Below are 19,176 nucleotides of genomic sequence, written 5' to 3'. Positions count from 1 at the left end.
CAGTCTCTTAAACCCGCCCGAGGTTTGACCTCTGCCCCTTTTCTCTTCTCTCTCCCTGAGCCCCTTCACCTCATCCATTCCAGTCACTGACTCTCCAGATTCCCGGGCTGTTTGCTGGTGAGAAATCTTTGCTGCAGAGAGGACCGGAGTCCCCCGCGCGCGCAGCCCAGTGGCAGAAGAGGGCTAGGCTGAGAGGGAAGGCGAGGACTGTAGAGGAGGGAGACAGCCTGCCCTCCCCGCGAGCCTGCAGGATGCGGCAGGGGACCGGGGGCATGGGGAGGTACTAACCCCCCGAGCCCCTGATCCGGGCTTACAGACCGGATTCGCGGGTCAGTTTCCTGCCAAGTGAAGCAAAGAAGCAAAGGCGCCGAGGGTGAACTGGGGGTGCCCATCCCTAGAGTCAGTCCCTCGGCGAACGGGGGTAAAGGAGAGAAGAGAAAGGAGTCAGTGAGCGAAGAGGGGAAGGAAAAACCTTTCTCCAGACTGGCTCCGGAGCGTCGGAGAGACTGGGGCGCTCCGGTGAGCACCCACCTAGTGAAGCCAGCTGAGCGGTGGGCAAGGGGCGTGCAGAGCGAGTGCGCGCTGGGTGAGGGGACACCAGGAGGGCATTGATGCCCGGGGCTGGTGCAGACTTGGGGGGATGTTGGCGGGTGAGAGCTGGGGAGCGCGTGCGGCGCCAGCGGCGCCAGTGTTTGTGTGTATGTGAGAAAGCAAGGGGCGAGCGCGAGTGCAAGTGAGGCAAAGATAGAGCGCATGTCTCATCCCTGCGAGCAGCCACTAGACGCTCCACCACCATCTTTTGCATGTGCAACATTTGCAGTCGGACAGAAAACCTCTCCCAGGGCTATGGAGACTGCGGGAAAAATCTGGCAGCTCGCGATGGATTGCTAAAGGAAAATAGTCGTAATCGTAAACCGCCCACACCTTTCTTCTTTTCTTTCTTTTTGGTTGTTTTTAATTTTAGCGCCATCGTCTTCAATGCCTCTCTGAACACCCTTTAGGAAGAGTGTGAGAGAAAGAGAGCGCGCGCCAGGGAGAGGAGAAAAGAAGATGAGGATTATTTGCAGACAGATTGTCTTGTTATTTTCTGGCTTTTGGGGACTCGCCATGGGAGCCTTTCCGAGCAGCGTGCAAATAGGTAAGCTCTGTTCCGGTGGGGTGTGCATGGAGCTGGCTGTAGCAGATACCTCCGAAAGTGAGTTAAATGAGTTGCTGATAAGCAATTCGGGGAAACCCCCAGCAACTACCTTCCCTTATGCTTTTCTCTTTTTTTCTCCTCCTTTACAAAAAGACTGCCTCTTGGTGCAAGTACCTTTTGAATATGAACACCCATCTTTCCTCAGACCTTCCTTACCCTATTTCCACCTTGGGTTCAAGTCGTTAAATCGGATTGGAATAAGTTGGGGGGGGGGGAAGCCTTAGTGGGGGTTGATTATATTTTGTGTATTTCTTTTCATCCCTTTCTCTAAGCGCATGTAGAGAGGTCGAGTTTGTTTTATTATTATTATTTTTTTTTTCAGAATTACACTTCTTCCTCACATGCTGAACACCACAGCTTTCTAGCTATTACAGAAAGAGACCGGGCAAAAAAAAAAAAAAAAAAGCGTTTCCTTCGCACCCCCTGTCTTTTCTTGCTACCCTTTAGCAGATTCCAAAGTTAGATCCCTTTCCAGGAACCTTCTCTTCTTTTATGTTGTTTTCCTCTCAAAGCTTTTGCTCTAATTCCTCTACCTCCTCTCTATTTCCAGGGACCCCCCCAACCATCCCTACATCCTTGGCTTTTCTTGCTATTCTCTCTTGTCTTTTAATGGGACGCAGCTATTGAATTTCTTCCAGCTAAGCCCAGCCTTAACACTGCATCATTTCTCATGGACTGTGCACAAAACGGAGATTAGGCTGAGTCCATGAGCTGCAGAAAAACAAAGTTCATTTCCCCTTTCTGATTTCCCTCTATCCTACATGTCACCACAGCCCATCATTTTTCTATGTTAATGTAAATCTCTTTTCCCGTTCATCTGCATGTCTCTTAAGAGAGATGCCCTGTGCTGGCTGATGTAGCAGTGTGCTGGGAATCCTGGGGAGGGCAAGAGAGAGAAAGCAAAACACACTAAATGGTCTCAGAGGTCATTGTGAACATGACAAATTGGAACAAGAAAAAGCTGAGCTGTCCTAAAGACTAAAATACTAAGCATGCACTTTAGCGACAAAGGGCAGTCTCCCAAGATGTGGCAAAGATAGCTCCTTGATTGTATGTGCTTTGGAGTGGCAGATTTGACAGTGTTTGGGGTGGGTATAACATTCACAAGAGAAAACAGTGAATGTGCTTTTCCTGCTGTTTTTAATAGGTGGTCTCTTCATCCGAAACACAGATCAGGAATACACCGCTTTTCGATTAGCAATTTTTCTTCATAACACCAGCCCCAATGCGTCGGAAGCTCCTTTTAATTTGGTACCTCATGTGGACAACATTGAGACAGCCAACAGTTTTGCTGTAACAAATGCCTGTAAGTAAAAGATAAGTTATGGATAAATTGGAAGATAATTTAAAGGAATGAATGGACTCCCCTTCCTCTTTATCATTATTAATGTTTGATAGAAAGAAATTCAAGATTCCTACAGTTGCCTTGTTTCAGAGACAATCAGAGTTAAAAACAAGATTTGGTCTTAGGGATATGCAGCTGGTCTGTCTCTTCCTTTCTTCCTTCTTTATTTCTTGTCTGGATATCCAAGGCAAATTCTCCTTTATGTGTTATTCTATAATCTAAATGTGAATTTAATGAAAACTGTACTCCATCTAGTTTTTTATTTATTTCCTTTGGTTTTTCTTATTTGCTTTTTACTTGAGTAAGTGTATGCTTTGCTTTTAAAGAAGACACATGCTCCTTTACACTGGTAAAGCGAATGGAAGGTTGCTAATAGTGAGAAAGAGAGGGGAGTGTGGTGTGGAGGATATATATTTGAGTCGGTTGGTTGACGCTGTCGATGATCTGGTGATGTCACTTGAGGCTGCCCTGCTCTTATATTCTGGGTTGTAAATGTCTCTTACTATCACGTAATGCATATATTCTATGGATAACTTCATGAATCCTACCTTGAGGCCAAACCAAATTAGTCTCTGATCCACCTGAATACAAATCAACCCAGCTGGATATATTATCCCATACATTGAAACTAAATGGGTGATCTCACTTAATGCTACAAGGAAACAGTTTTACAGTGCTCACCCATCAAGATCCTATATGACTAAATGTACAAAAATACCATAAACTATGCATTAATTTAAAATACTCAGAAATGTGATCAGTCGATAGCATTGTATTGCCTTCTCATTCTTGAAGGAAGTGCATATTTAAAATGTTTTCTCAGTTTTATGTTAATTTACCATTGCTTGAATTCTATATACTAAGATCATCACTATAGATTAATACATATAAGAATGGTTTCCATATAAAATTTTGCATACTTTCACAGTAGCCATAAAATGTTTGATCAGAATTCTTGAGCATTTTTATTATAGTAAGTTGGGACATATATTAATTAAAAAAATCCTATCAGTACAAGAAAGTATACTGAACAAAGAAACAAGTGAAATTGAAAACAAAGAGTTTTAAAATGTTTAGAGGAAATCTATTTTATTAACTTAAATATCTTAATTCACATTTATTTTTCATTGGTTCATTTAACAAATATGAGCACTTTTCCTTGATTCTTAAAACTTAGTTTTATAGAGTTTGAAGCATTTGACAGTTTTATAAAATACCACAATTATATTATTTTTTCAGGAATGCTATAGTTCCTATGAGTACTACTTAACTTAAAAGTAATTTGTTTCATTTAGTGATGAAATTAATATTATAGCAAAAGGGAACTGTTTTTAAGCTAAAATGCATACAAATTAGAGCTATATTTGTGAATAGTGAGTTTTATAGAGTTTTCAAGTTATTTGTTTTATATTCCAAGTGTTGAAAAGGGATGTCAACATTTCAACTAGTACTCAGCAAGTACTCTCCTTAACACTTGAAAATTATTTGTCTATTTAGATATCTTTCTCATGTCTCTCCTAAGATTATGTCAATACATGTTACTAGTTTTAAAAATAATTCATATTCCAAATATATGTGATGATACTTTGTCAGCAGTATACTATTTTTTAAATATTGTTATTAAATTTTGAATGATTTTCTTAAAATTGGCAGATCATTTAGTTTCATTTTGTCTCATTTTTCGCAAATTAAGATCTTCAATATACTGAAGTTCACACAATGACTTCCAGCTAGGTAAACTATGAAGTGCTAATTCTTTCCTCCTCCATATTTGTTAACCTAATTTGTGACCATTTTCACTAGTTTCATTTTTTTTGTGTGTAACAGAAATATATATGAAGTAAGATATTATTGTTAAATGGCTTGTAAATATGAGAAAGTGATAGGAAGTTGTATATAGAATTTAAAAAAGGAGGAAAATCATGAAATATAGAGAATGCTATTATTTAATATATTTGCACTGAGAAAATTAAAACAAGTAACTTTAAATTTGTTTTGAATCCAAGTATAGCACAATGTCAGTGAACTCATTGATTTTGTGTAGGATTAACAAACATTTAAAAATGTAAATAATGGTAAAAAAGAAAACATCTTCTAGTGAAGAAAATGTTAATTATTTTAACAAATGAGTACACTATATGTCCTCAAAGCAAATCTAAGCTGAATTTTGGGAAAATCAATGGAGAGTTTGGGTCAGGTGATTGGTGTTTGTTGAATACTTTAAAGCATACACACTCATGATTTTCCAGTCTAATTAAAGGTGAAACATAAGCAGTAAGTGTAAGATAACCTCATGGATCAAGCTCTCTGTCTTTGGATATGAAAGAGTAAAAATAAGTCTTGAAATTTATTATCATGAAGAATTAACATTGAACTTTTCTTCACTGTGATGCAGACTAGATTTTCAGATTTGTCTTGGATTAAACATAAAGATAGAATAAGTGGCCTATTAGATTTATTTTCATGCTGACTTTCCTATAGCTGTTCCTTGTAAAACTTCAGAGTGTAGTCTCCTTGTGAATAAGGGCCAGTATACAGGTTATCTTTAAACATTTTATAGAAAGTACACTCACTCAAGACAGATTGAAGAATAAAGTGTGTTGGTCACCTACTGTACAAATATTGTAATGCTGTTTTTTATACTCAAAGTTAAATTAGTGCTCTGCGAAAAGTGTAGCCAAAAAACTATTTTATATGTAGAGTTTATATAATCAGAAGTCCAAACCTAATTAACTCAAACTTACATTTCAGGTATAAATCCCAAATTGCTGGAGGAATAATTTTAGCTTACTGTTTTATTTCGGTTTCAGTGATATTTTTGTACAATTAAAATATTGTTTTTCTTTCTTAGCTATTCCATTGTTGGAAAGTCACACTTTGCTGATTAAACTGAAATTATAAGACATACATTTAATAAAAATTATGATCTATTTAAATAACAAAAATATAGGTACAATAAATATTCTTTGTAATCAAATTTTAAAATGTATACTTTTTTGTGATTTATACAGAGTGACAAAAAGAATATTTTAAAAGTGAATTCAATATAGGAAATTTATTTTAATGAAAATATTGTACAATTGTACTTCAGATAGATATTAAAGTGACTATCTTTGCAGACAAACAATCCAGTTATAATAATGTCTTTTCCAAAAATACTTGAGACAAAGTAGGCTAACTTAAAAAGTATTTTTCAGTAGTTAATGAATACAGATATTTTGGCTTGAAGGATAATGTATGTTAAATTTGACCAAAAGTGATAACTAAAATATAAAATTATGTCTATCACCAAACTTTGTAAAAGACAAAAATACTTGAGACATTGCTATTATTTGTTTAATCCAGCTACATTAAAAATTTGACAAAAATCAATTCTGTAATAAGGCAGTCTCTATAAAATGAAATCTACACATATTTTGTTTCTATATAATAATAATAATAATAATAAAATAATATATAAATAATATTTTTAAATTTCAGGTGGGTAATTGGAAATATATAATAAATATATCAAGTACTTACATGTTGTCATCTTCATAAAAGAAAAAAATATATAGAATAGTTCCAACTTTTTAAACCTTAACAGAAAGGAACAATATTTTTTTCTCTGATTTTTTTAATGATGTGTTTATCTTATACTCCTTTTCTGTCAAAATCTTTCTTTTCAACTGTTTAATAGATTGAGCATTTGCAACAATCACAAATCCACTAGATATTATATTCTAGAAATGATGAAAAAAAGTCTTATTTTTACAGTTAGGTATTAGTTCTCTTTTTCTGACCAATTTACCTGTCTAAATAATCCAGAAGAGTGATATTTTTCAAAATAGCCTGGTATGTAAAATACAGCTGTTTAGTTAATTTAGGAAAATGTGACACTATACCAAATTGATTTTGCAGGATTTTCCACTTATTTGGTAGGTATGTAATAAAAACTCACTGAACTTAAGTGTACTAAGCAATATAATATTTGAGGTTTAATTCAAGTCTTAATATTGTTGTATGTTCTCCTTCCAGAAACAGGATGTCCAAAAAAGCACACTAACAGTTTACACTATGTTACCATAATACATGCTAAAGATAAAATTCTGTTTCTGCAAAATTGATAGTAAAGGTGTTAGAATTAAATATACTGTTTTGCTTATTTTTAGGGAAATAATGCTGTGAGTCTACTGTGACTCTTATTAGGTTTCCTTAATTTGAATTGAGAGCAACATCCTATGTTGATTTGAAACTGTTCTTTAGTTTTATAATTTTTATCCATTCTCCATAATTTTCCATCCTGAAATTAATGACAAGATGAGTCATATTTCTATGGTTTATCCCTTTCTTAAATGATAAGATGATGATGTATTTCACAGTTGTCACAAGATTAATCTTTCCTAAAACTTCAGAAAAAAAATACTTGTTGTTTTCAGTCTGTATTCTTTCCAGTGTTATTAATTTCCCAAAGAGAAAAATAATTTACTCCCTGGCATTAGAAAATCAATCAACCTATCTATCTACCTATCTGCATAATTTGAAGAGTATTATTATTATTGCTCTGAATTTTTAAATGAAGAATACATATAACACACTTCTTAACCTCACACAACTCTTAGACTGTCTTCATGTACATGATTTCATTTGACCCTAAGTGAATCTCACAGTGAGACAATCTGGGAAGACAGGCTGTGTTTTGTTGTTTGGCATGTTTTGTCTCAAGGAAGTTATTAATTTGCCAAAGCCTATGTAATAATAGTGCAAAGCCAAAGTTCAAACCTGATCTTCTTACTTCCATCCTAGTATCCTACTGAGTGGCCATACTGGTATAAGAAATATTGAGATTGCATGAATTAAGGAAGAAAAAAAAAAGAATTTCCATTTATCTTTTCTCTAATTTAATTGCAACATTTTAAAGAAAATAGGCCAAGACAGTTCTGGGCGATTTATTCATTTAATCACATGATAGTGAATGATATAGCGAAGGCTGAAGTCATATTACACAATGAAGCCATCCATTCATTCTTTAGATAATGCATACAACTATATTCATTAAACATTTATCAAAAACAATTCTATTCAAGATACTATACTAGAAACTGAGAATACAAAACTTATAAAAGTAGTTGCTGCCCTCAATGAGCTCATAACTCAGTGGGAAAAGTAAACAAACCAGTTGTTACTGATTATAGTACAGTAAGATAAAATGCTCTGAAAGAAAAACAGAGTACTATGACAGAGAGGAACACTGGGAGGATTATTACAACAAACTTGATCTGGCACCAGACAGGATGATGCTGTCTGATCTGGGTGTTAAGGCTCTAGTTGAGTTATTGAGGAAGAGGGAGGAAGGAAGTCATGCCTGGCCAAAGGAATGGTACATGAAAAGGCAATAGGAGCCAGGTGGGTGTTGAACTACTGAATATCATTTAAACTGGGTGTGTAGTATTGAGTGTGAGGAGGAGAGGTGTGCTAAGGGATGCAGTTTGTATAGCTACAGAGGATCTATAGCTGTGGCAAGGAGATTATTCGGAATAAAAAAGGGACTCATAAATTATTTGAACAGATAATGACATGATCAGATTTATATTTTGCAAAGAACAAGCTGGATGCAAGAGACAGAATAAATTGGAAGAGGACAAAGCAGAAAGAAAAAGCCCTGTTAGTTGTGTGTGGAAATAATACAATTTAAAATGATGGATGCTTGGATAAAAGTAGAAGCACCGAGAAGAGAGAAAAGCTCATAGATCCAGGAATACAGAACTTTTGACAGAACTTAGTGATTGATTGGATGTCTCTGTGGAAAAGTGGCAAAGAAATGAGGTAAGAATAAATGATGGTTTCTCAGACTTCTGGTCTAGGTGAATATGCTTAACTAGTGGTACTAATCATAGAAAGGGATATCCAGGAGAAGAAGCCGATTTGAGTGTGCAAGATGAGTTTCATGTGACCACACTGGTTTTGCAGTGTTAAAAAGATATTTAGAGGGTGATATTCAGTAGAGATTTGGGCATGAATGTCTGGAGCTCAGGGTTTAGTCTGAACTGAGGGCAGAGGACCGGCAATGGCTAGAGACACGAGAATGAATGAGATCACCCAGACTGAGCAGCAGCAATGAAAGACTGTGGAGGACCAAATGCCAAGAAGTACCAATAGCTAAGGGGCTGGGAGAGGAAAAGGGTAAAACAAAAGCGACTAAAGGAAAATGGGTCAGAGTTCAGAGGAAAATGAGGCAAGAGTGATTATACAAAAGCCCAGAAGGGGGCAGAATTTTAAGTAAATAGTAATCAACCATGGCAGAAACTTCAGAGTTCAAATAATGAATTACAAAGAAATGTGTAGTATCTTGAACATAAATCTTTGTTTTCTCTTTATAGTGTTCTTTTGTATTTTGTCCAGGAAAAAAAGAGTTGCCTTTATTAAGACCATGTAGATTCAATTTATATATAATCCTTTGTATATATATTGGTCCAGAATACTTTCATCTATTATTTACAGGTAGGGTGGGGTAGTCTTCTCCAGACCTTTGAGCCTGATATGTTTAAATTTTCAATCTGAGAGTAGTTGTTTAACATTCTGAGCTTTTTGTTGTTGTTGTTGTTCATCTCAATACAGGAAAACCACACCTACCACATATAAATTTTATGAATAGTAAAAAAGTGAGTAATATTCCACAAACAGATAGAACTCAATTAATTTATTTCTGTTTCATATGGAGTATACTTTTTCCTGAGCAAACTTAAGATTTCAAATTACTTATATTATCTACAGATCTATAGTAACAGAAACAACATGGTATTAACACTAAAACAGTCACGAAGACCAGCAGAATAGAACAGAAGACAGAGAGACAAACCCACATAAATACAGTTATCTCATACTTGACAAAAGTGCCAAAAACATACATTGGAGAAAAGGTAGTCTCTTCAACAAATGGTGCTGGGAAAATCAGAAATCTATACGTAGTAGAATTAAATTTAATCCCTCTCTCTCACCCTGCACAAAAAAATCAACTCAAAGTAGATCAGAGATCTAGGAATTAGACCAGAAACCCTGCACATACTAGAAAAAACAAATGTAGGCCCAACATTCCTACATGTCAGCTCAGGAACTGACTTCTTAATAAGACTCTTAAAGCACAAGAGTAAAATTAAAAATCAATAAATGGGATATTTTCTATTATATTTTGACAAGGCAATTTATGTTTTGAATGAGTATGGTTGATGTTTCATAGAAACTTTTCTGACCTCTCAGTTAACTGTTCATTTCAGTTTACTTAAGTCTGAAGCTGTATTTGTCCAAAGTATTTTGAAGTCTATGAGAAGGTAAATTTACCTGGGATCTATGAACAGTTCATAGAGGATTATTTCACTGGTGGATCAAGGGAGGAATATGAAGTCTTCTAATTTTAGGTACAGTTGTGTGTGCTTGTGTGTAGTGTGTGTTGTATTCATATGTATTTACAGAGAGAGAATTTAAACTCCTGAACAGCTTCTTGGTGAGCTCCAGTCACAGAAAGGGCCCAGGACTACAGTTCCACAAGAGCCACACTTAAGTTAGATTAACAGCTCTTCATTCCCTTTGTCACTTGAGAAACAAAATGGATTTTATTCTTAAAATCAACTAGGAATTTTTCCAGAAAATCCGTGATTTTTATTCCTTCCCTTTCTATCAAAAGTACTACATTGTCTACCTCAGCTCCTTCTATTTTTATCCCTATTTACCTTTGTCACCATCACCACTCTGGGAACACTGTGTTCTTCAAGGTCATGAATGCTTTACAAATTAGTAAATCCAATTGTTGTCTCTTAGTCCTCAGTGCCTTAGAATATTTGCAGGATTTGCTGATGGCACCTTGTTCTTTGAAACTTGTGATTCTTTTATGTCATTTGTAATACAGCACAAAAATTTCAGAGTACTAAATAGCAACACTCCCATTATTGTATATTGCCAAATTCATGTCATAAATACCACCATGTGTAAAAAATGACTAAATGACACTCAACTGTTATACAGTGTTGGATGCTTCATTAGTTGTCCAGCCTATTGGTCAGCTAATTTTTTTTATAGGAACAATATTTGATTTCAGAATAACTATAGATTTCACAACTATTTTCCTGAGCGAAATATTCTAAGATGTGCTCAGCTGTCAGTTGTTTTTTTTTTTTTTAACATGTTTTTGGATTCCACATGAACATGGAGTTGATAATTAAAAAATATTAGCCTAAGTCAAAATTTTTCTAGTCTTTGCAGCATCATCATTTATTTCCAACTTAATAAAAATGCTATATTGTGAATGCAATTTTCAATGTTATATTATAAATAAAAGGCGAAAAATAGTCAAGATTTATAGCATCATTCAATAATCTATTTCTCCAGATAGAGCAAAATTTATGCCAGAAGCTGTTTGCTTCCTTTTATTATATACTTATTCCATAATGTATTCTTCATCAGTAACTTTAAAATTTTTATACTTTGTGCTCTTCTCATTTTTCATATTAAAGCTAACAAATACCTCAGGAAATTTTAAATAATTCACACATCATAAAAAGTGAGAATACTTTTAATCCTACCACTTGGAGACAATCAGAGCAAACAGTTTGTTGTAGATCTTTCTGGATTTCTTTTTGTTTTTCTATAAAGACTTAGAAAGATAAGAGTAGTATAAAACCACCTGTCATGGTGGCACATGCAGCTTGGGAGGCTGAGACAGGAGAATCTCGAATTCAAAGCCAGCCTCAGCAAAGGAGAGGTGCTAAGCAACTCAGTGAGACCCTGTCTCTAAATAAAATACAAAATAGGGCTGGGGGTGTGGCTTAGTGGTTGAGTATGCCTGAGTTTAATACCCAGTACCAAAAAAAAAAAAAAAGTACTATAAAACTAGGTGAATGAGGACACACTTATAATCCCAACTCCCCAGAAACTCTGGAGGTGGAGACAGGAGGATCGCAAAATCCAGGCCAACTTGGACAACTTAGAGAGGTCCTTTTTCAAAATGATAAATAAAAAGATCTGGGGTTCTAACTCAGTGGCAGAGTGCCTCAGGGATCAATCCAGTAAAAAAAAACACACACACATACACACACACACACACAAATAGCAGTATAAATATAAACTGTTTTACATATTTAGAAATGTAAGTATTTGATACAAAAGTATCATTTTATACCTATATTTTACAATGCTATATTTCACTTAATCATAAAATTATTTCAGTTTATAAGAACTATTTCATTTTCTTTTATGGTTACATAAGTTGCAATTGTGAGAAATTCATATGATTAATGTACTCTATCTTCTATCAACATTTAGATTGTTTCCACATTTTTTATATTATAAACAGAACAGCAATAAAACTCTTTGTGAACCTGTGTGAATATTTCTTTAGCATCAACTGCTGAAGGTGAAATTACTATCTCAAATTTCAATTTTTGCTTTTAATAAATAATATAGTCTCCTTTAAAAATGCTATTCAAATTTACAACCACCAGTATGTGAGAATAATTGTTTTTCTATGACCTGCCAACACTAGCCATTAACAGTCTCTTGAATTTTCACTTGTCCTGATGGGTGAAAATGACATCTAATTGCTGCTTTAATTAGCATAGTTTTGATTAATAGTGAGGCTGAGAAAATTTTCCTGTTCATAAGACTTGTGTACCTCCTTCTCTGTGAACTGTCTGTTCTTCCTTCGCCATTGAAAGTGTCTTCATTTGTGGGAGTTTTGCACATACTCCAGAAATTAACTCTTTGCCATGTATTCTTCTACTTTTCCTTTGGCTTCTATTTCTGTTATATTTTTATATAGACAATTTACACTTGTATTTAATCAAATATGTGGATCTTTCTCCTTGCAACCTCTGGGTTTTGTGTTAAGATTATATCAAAGCATTCTATTCTTAAAGCTATCAATAGATTATCCTACATTTTATGGTATATTTATGATTTTACATTTTATATTTCTAATATTAACTTTTCCAGAATATATTCTCTTATGTATGTTAGAAATCAATCTTCATTTTTTTCTTCACTGTTTATTTATCTTTTCCAATGGCTTTGAACTGCTGCATTTCTGTACAACTGGTGCCTTTTTTTTTGACCGAATTTGAGCTTGTACAAAAATTTTCAGTTTTATCTCTTTGAAAGTTCTGCTATCTGCTGTTCTTTACCTACCCACCTTTTCCTGACAGTTCTATTGCTGGGTTTGATACTTTTATTGCTTGTTTATTACTCCTAAAACTTCTTAGTTTTTTCTTCTCTCTTTTTTTTTTTTTTTTGATTGTCACTCACCATCTGACTAAGTCCTTTTGCTTCTATATCCGAAGTATACCACAAATATTTTCACTTTCTGCATTTCTAACCCTTCCATTCATGTACAAGTCTATGGCACTACTTCAGTGGTTTCATAATTAATCTCCTCATTCTATACTTTACCTTTCTCCAGCTACTTTATATACTTGAGCCAGGATTGCCTTACTGAATTTAAAAGTCAGAGACTGTCTCTTCCTGACATAAAACCTTCTGATTGCTTTTCATTCCTTAATGTGAAATCCCAGCTTTTCTATGTCCTGCATTATTTGACTCTTACCTTGTTCTTACCATAGTGGAGTCTACTCTGGTCTTCTTTTCTTCATGCCTTTCCTCATTCACTTTTACTAGACTCCTCTGATCCAATTACTTACTTCGATCAATTTTTCTGAATCTTCAGGCTAAGGTCAAATATCAGCACCTAAGAAAAACCTTCCTGGCTCACCTTTCTAGCATAAACCCTCCCACAACAAAACCCCATGTATGCTATTTGAGACTACAATCAAATGATTAACTTTACTTTTCTTGCAATCTGTAATTATTATTTTTATCTTTTAACCTATATATCATTTATATTTTCCACTGGAATAAGTGCTTTCAGAATAAAGGGCTTTGTTTGATTTGTTAAATGGTATGTCCTCGTACTGTCACTCAATGCCTGATACAAAGCAGGAATCAGCAAATATCAATACATGCATAATGAGTTTTCCCTTTATTTGTTTTGGGACAGCCTTAAGATATCTAACACTTTTCATGTGTACTCTTAGAGATATCAAGCAAAGGATACAAAGAAAATGAGGAATCACATCCAAAAGAAATGTAACATACTTTATCTTAAGCATTTGTTTTTCTCATTTGTTTCTCTCAGATTCTATTTGTAAGATAAATAAGTAAGAAAGAAGTTGGGACCATTAATGCAGATTGATGTATATGGTGCTAGTCAAATGGCTCTTAGATAAATTCAAGTCTGGTAGAGGAGTGTTCTATGTGCTTATAACATTTGATGTCTGCTGACAAAAAAACTTGAGAATACCAATAGCAAATACTTTGAATGTAAGAGACAGCCCAGTTGGGAAGCCAGGTGAAGTGGTGAACACACTCAGGAGTCCCATCTCACACATTGACTGCTTCCTTAGCACTTAAAGTTCATGGAACTTGAAGACATTTGTACAAAGGGGTTGGAAGTCAAATACATAATGTCATTCCCAGTACTTCAGGATTGTCTTCATTGTACCTTCTCTCACACATTTCATTATTGATTCGCTTTCATGGCCCTTTATCCTTCTCCTGTTTGAAATTAACTTATCTTTTAGATAATTACTTAATGTTTAACCATGTAGACAGTCTACCTGGGCAAATTTGAAAGACATTTTAGATTTTTTTTTTTTTTTGCTCCGAAGAATTAGAATCAAGGGAAAGTGATTATTTTTTTTTCTCTGAAAAAGTTTGCATGCCTCCTCCTTTCTAATATAATAAATATTTTTTATTACTCTTATATCCAGGAAGCTCAATACCATATTTTCAATTTAGTAACAACATTATTAATCACTTTAAATATTTTCTTTGTTTTTACATATTTGACTTTTCTAATATTAAATATAACATAAATACTTTCTATTAATATGCATATATGTATCTTATAAGCAAATAATTTTCAGAAAGCAACGCATAGGTATTATAGTTATAATTAAAACAGTCTAAATGGATCCCATTCATTATAGATATTGGTCAGATTTTACTTGAATGGTCAAATCTCTGTATCCTGTATACTTCTTAGAAAATGGATGGTGGGTAAACACATAGATAATCTACTCCATTAGGCTGTGAGTTCCTTGACTGAAAGGATGATACCTTGTTAGTATTTTCACCATGAGGGTCTGCCAATGTGTTGGGAGCATAAATGCTCCATACTCAATAATTGTTTGCTGAAAAATTGTTGGAGAAAGAAAAGAAAGGAGACAACATATTTCTTGATTGGAAGTTGGTAACAGCTCATTCTTAACCTGAATTTAATAGCACAAAAATAAAACTAGTTTATTTTCTATGTGACGCACACCCTCCACATTTTAAAAAGCAAATATTACATTCCCCCTCACTACTTTCCTAACCTTAATAGATTTCTATAAAACATAGTTTCTAAAATCATTTTCATTTAAAGTTATAGGTATCCTCTAGATTTACCATAATTTCCCTCAATTATACTGACCTAGATTACCCCCATATTCCTGTTATACCTGTCCAGGGTTGCTTAAACTCATGGATATTATCTGATATGAAGTGTCCAGGTGAGAGTATGAATTTCAGTTATTTAGGTATTGCACACATAAGGTTAGCACTCTGTTGTTTCATGTTAAGATTGTGGTCATTAAAACTTCACATTCTGTTCTTTTTCACACATGGATCACTACAAACTACCCTTCCCATGGGGCTTTTTAAAATATATACAATGAAAGACTTTGTATATACATTCTTAATTTTCACCTTGCTTGGAAACATTAAGACCACCCTCAATGTTAATTCAATTAGCTATAAACTACTTAAAATTCTATGTGACTCTTTATTATTATCTATATTGCTGATTAAAATTCAAATAGGTTGGAATATAGGATAGATATTAGATGACACTAGCATTTGAATCAATACTTTTGGATATCTGTTGGCAGTTAAATGTGAATTCTCCTAAGAATAGTTAATTTGATCAAATGTCTTCGTATTATACATAAAGATTACTATTTCACTGCATTTGTACTTTCTGAATATTAAAACAAATGAATATAGAAAATCTTGAAAAAAGTCTCCTTCAGCCATATAGAATAAAGGATGACTCACATATTCTCTCTCTCTCTTACACACACACACACACACACACACACGCACATGCACACACCTTTTAGATTGGAAAGAATGTACAAATGATATAAAACAGATACTTCATACTAGAATAAATAAATAAATCTTACAAATAAACTTCAATAATGAGAAAAAAACTAAAATGAGAGATACAGTTCTATGTAATAAATAAGCTGAAGATGGTAATATGGAAAGCATTTTAAACTCAAGCTAGCTAAGGCATTTAAAATTTTTGAAAATCAGTTTGCCACACACAGAAGCCATCAAATTGTGAATCATCTGATACCATGAACATGGAAAAATCTCTAAGCATGAAATTCTTCATGAAAGCATTACTTAGTAATCTTTGGTTGGGAGATGATTATATTAATTAAGACCCAACCAGACCATTCAGAAAGACTGTCCGTTGTAAAATCTCTCCAACTGACGTGTGTCAACAGTTCTGATTTCAATAGTTCTTTCTATGTAGGCAGAGCCTCTTTGAGTGTGCTTCTTTTTATTATTTTATCTTGGTTTTGCTTTTCTTTCTTTTTCTTTTGTTTTTCACTCCTTACAGAAGTACCAGTGTCATAGTAGGGGAAGAAAATGCTCTTGTCAAATGTGAAAAAGGATGTCCTCAAAGTACCATAATGATTTCTGGAGTTTATAGGTCTAGTTAAGTGATTTCTAAGTATCAATTATCTGGAGGAACACAGATCTTCCACACCTGTCCTGGCTAGTGTCCAGATAAAAGCAGGCACTTTGTCCTGGAGGAAGTGGAACGCCATACCTTGCACAGATGTTTGGCAATCTCGTCAACTAATTATATGAAAAATCACTTTTGTTGATTTTTGTCCCAATATGTTCTCTGTTTCTTTATCCTGACTTCTCATTTTCCCAAACTCATAATGTATTGAGAAGATTCAGAAATTATGTGACTCTACTTGGGCCTTGAAAGATGCATGAAATTTGCCCATGTTGTGAAGAGAAATACAAGTATTCCAGGCAGAAAAAGAGCATAATAGCAAAAAAAGTGTAAATGTGTTTGGATGCCTCTGGGGAGCAGTATGTATCTGGAGAGCATAGTAGGGTGGCAAGGTTTGGCGGGAGGTGCAGAAAGGAAGGGTAGGAGGGGCATATAGCAATGAGAAGGTGGTAGGGAGCCTGGTTAACTGCTCTGTAGGCCAGGATAAGGGTGCTGTCCTTTATTCTGAGGGGGAAGACAGTAAGAATTACTCTAAGCAGTTTATAACATAATTATATTTGTGTCTTAGAAAGACTTCCAGCAGCACTGTTCATCATTCATGTATATAGCAAAGCATGGCTCCTTTCTCATACCAAATCCTACACTAAGAAACTGTTTGCGAGACAAGAAATGCAATTGTGTTACTTCAGCTGCTGCTTGTAAAGCCCATTATTGTATGTGTTCTGCCCACTATTTTTCAGTAAGAACTGTTATATTCAGCAACAAATACTTAGCTTATAATATCAAACATGTATCTTCAGAATTACAAACCAGATCTTTTAAATATTATAAACTGTAGAAGAGCTGGCACTGCTGTGATGAAATAAAAACAACAACAAAAAGGTGAACATTGCCTACAATATATGTAAAGTTAATTAAATCCCCTTACTGATAATGTAGATACTGATAGAATACTATACATTCTATTCCTGACTAAATTTCATACTGTTCCCTTGTTTTTATTTTTCATTCTTTATGGAAGTTAATTATTCAATTTAGTTGGCACAAATAAGAATCTATACCAAAATTACAACTTGCCACTTACATACTGTAGATTAGTAAGAGTAGTTTTAAGTACATGAGTTGAACAATTGTAAAGCTAAAATAATAATTAGTACAGTTACTATCTTTACACTCAGTCTAATGACAGAAAAACTACAGTAAGATAGTATCATATATAATTTGCAAGATATGGTTATTTGTGCCATTCAAAATAATAAACTAAAATTTTATGTGGATACCTTTGTGCAACATTCTTCAAATTTATTTCTTGAAAATAAAAATAGAATATATATATATATGTATATATACTATACACAAACATATAGTTCAGAATAACTCTATAAATAACTATATTCTGTATCATTTATCAAAACTTTATATATATAATATCTGTATATTATATATATATATTATGTGCACACCTGTAGCATTTTATTCTTGTTGTTTTTACAAGTTTTAGTAATGATGACATTTTACAAAACAACTTTGAAAATAACCCTCATTTTAGAGAAGTGATAAAATCACAGATTAGAAACTAAGTGTGAAATTTTTTTATTGAAAGAGAACCATTACTAAAGTGGTATTTCATTTTCAAAATAGCAATGTCTTACACTTTATACTTTTTTCATTTCAAAGGGAAATGTTCTATTTAGGGATAGTAATAGTCTGGTGCTTTAGTTATCAGACTGCAAGTAATGTGCTATTTAACAGAATAGTATATAGTGATCAAACATCATGATTTAGATGTTTATGTTATGATTTATGTTTACAATATGAGAAATATATAACATGTAATGATGAGTGGAAAAGATTGGTTCTCTTTTGATAGCAATTTCATAAGAACCATAATATATAGAATAGAATGAAAAGACTATTTCAAAATGGTGGTAGTGATTATATTTTCTTTAGTGTTTTTTGAAGTATTTCTATTTTTCATTTACATAGTCCTTGATTTTGTTTACCTATTTCCAAAGACAAAAGTATATATTTATACTTTTACTGATTATCAGTAAGTAAATAAAAGAAAATGTAGCTGGGTTGTCATTATGTACTGAAATTGTCTTGATCTTCCCACATGGAAAACATAAATTAGAGAAAACTGAAGATATTTGGCCAGGGTCTGGTCTTGTCAGAAAATTTGGTTCACATTTGATCTGTTTGGTTATAAACTTTATTATTTATTTTTTTATTATTATTTTTTATTATTGTTTTAATTAGTTACACATGACAGTACAATGATCTTGACATATCATACATTTAAATGAGATGGGATATAATTTCTCATTTTTCTGAGTGTACAAGTTGCAGAATCACATTGGAAGGACAGCAGAATAAAATAGACATTATCATTGTTGTGGGTATATACATGACTGCATGTTCAATGTAATTCTGCAAACTTTATTATTTTAAAATGAAAATAACTTTAATATTGTCATTATATTTGTTGACTGAAGCCATTCCAAATTAAAAGGGAAAAGAGAGAGAAAGGAAAGGGGGGTGGAAATCCATCAAAAGACAAGAAAGACCAGACTCATGGACTCCATTAAGAGGATTGAGTGGGAGGGAAGGATGGGATAAGGGAAGAACAGTGGAATGAGTCTGACTAAATTTCCTATGTATATATATGGATATACCACAGTGAATCTCACCATCATGTACATCCACAGGACACTAAAACCAACAATAACAAAAACCTAAAAGTAAATAGCAGAATGTTCAGTAGAGTAGAAGGGAATTGGAGCGAGGAGGGGAAGAAATGTGGAAATA

General features: G+C 33.9%; 1 protein-coding gene across 9 annotated transcripts in view; it reads left to right on the top strand.

Annotated features, from left to right (window-relative positions):
• Positions 1-970: 970 nt before the first annotated feature.
• Positions 971-19,176, top strand: part of Gria4 (glutamate ionotropic receptor AMPA type subunit 4) — a 329,568-nt gene continuing 311,362 nt past the window's right edge. For 8 of the 9 annotated variants that reach the window (XM_076843819.2, XM_076843814.2, XM_076843818.2 and 5 more), the window contains exons 1-2: positions 1,051-1,138; positions 2,346-2,504. In XM_076843819.2, the coding sequence (XP_076699934.1) occupies positions 1,051-1,138; positions 2,346-2,504 (247 nt within the window). Of the gene's footprint in view, positions 1,139-2,345; positions 2,505-19,176 lie in introns of all 9 variants that reach the window. The other variant, XM_076843817.2, reaches the window with a different exon arrangement.

This window comes from Callospermophilus lateralis, chromosome 2, assembly GCF_048772815.1.
Source record: "Callospermophilus lateralis isolate mCalLat2 chromosome 2, mCalLat2.hap1, whole genome shotgun sequence".
Taxonomy (NCBI): domain Eukaryota; kingdom Metazoa; phylum Chordata; class Mammalia; order Rodentia; family Sciuridae; genus Callospermophilus; species Callospermophilus lateralis.
Note: the sequence above shows the minus strand (reverse complement) of the source record. Positions and strands in the feature narration are given on the sequence as shown.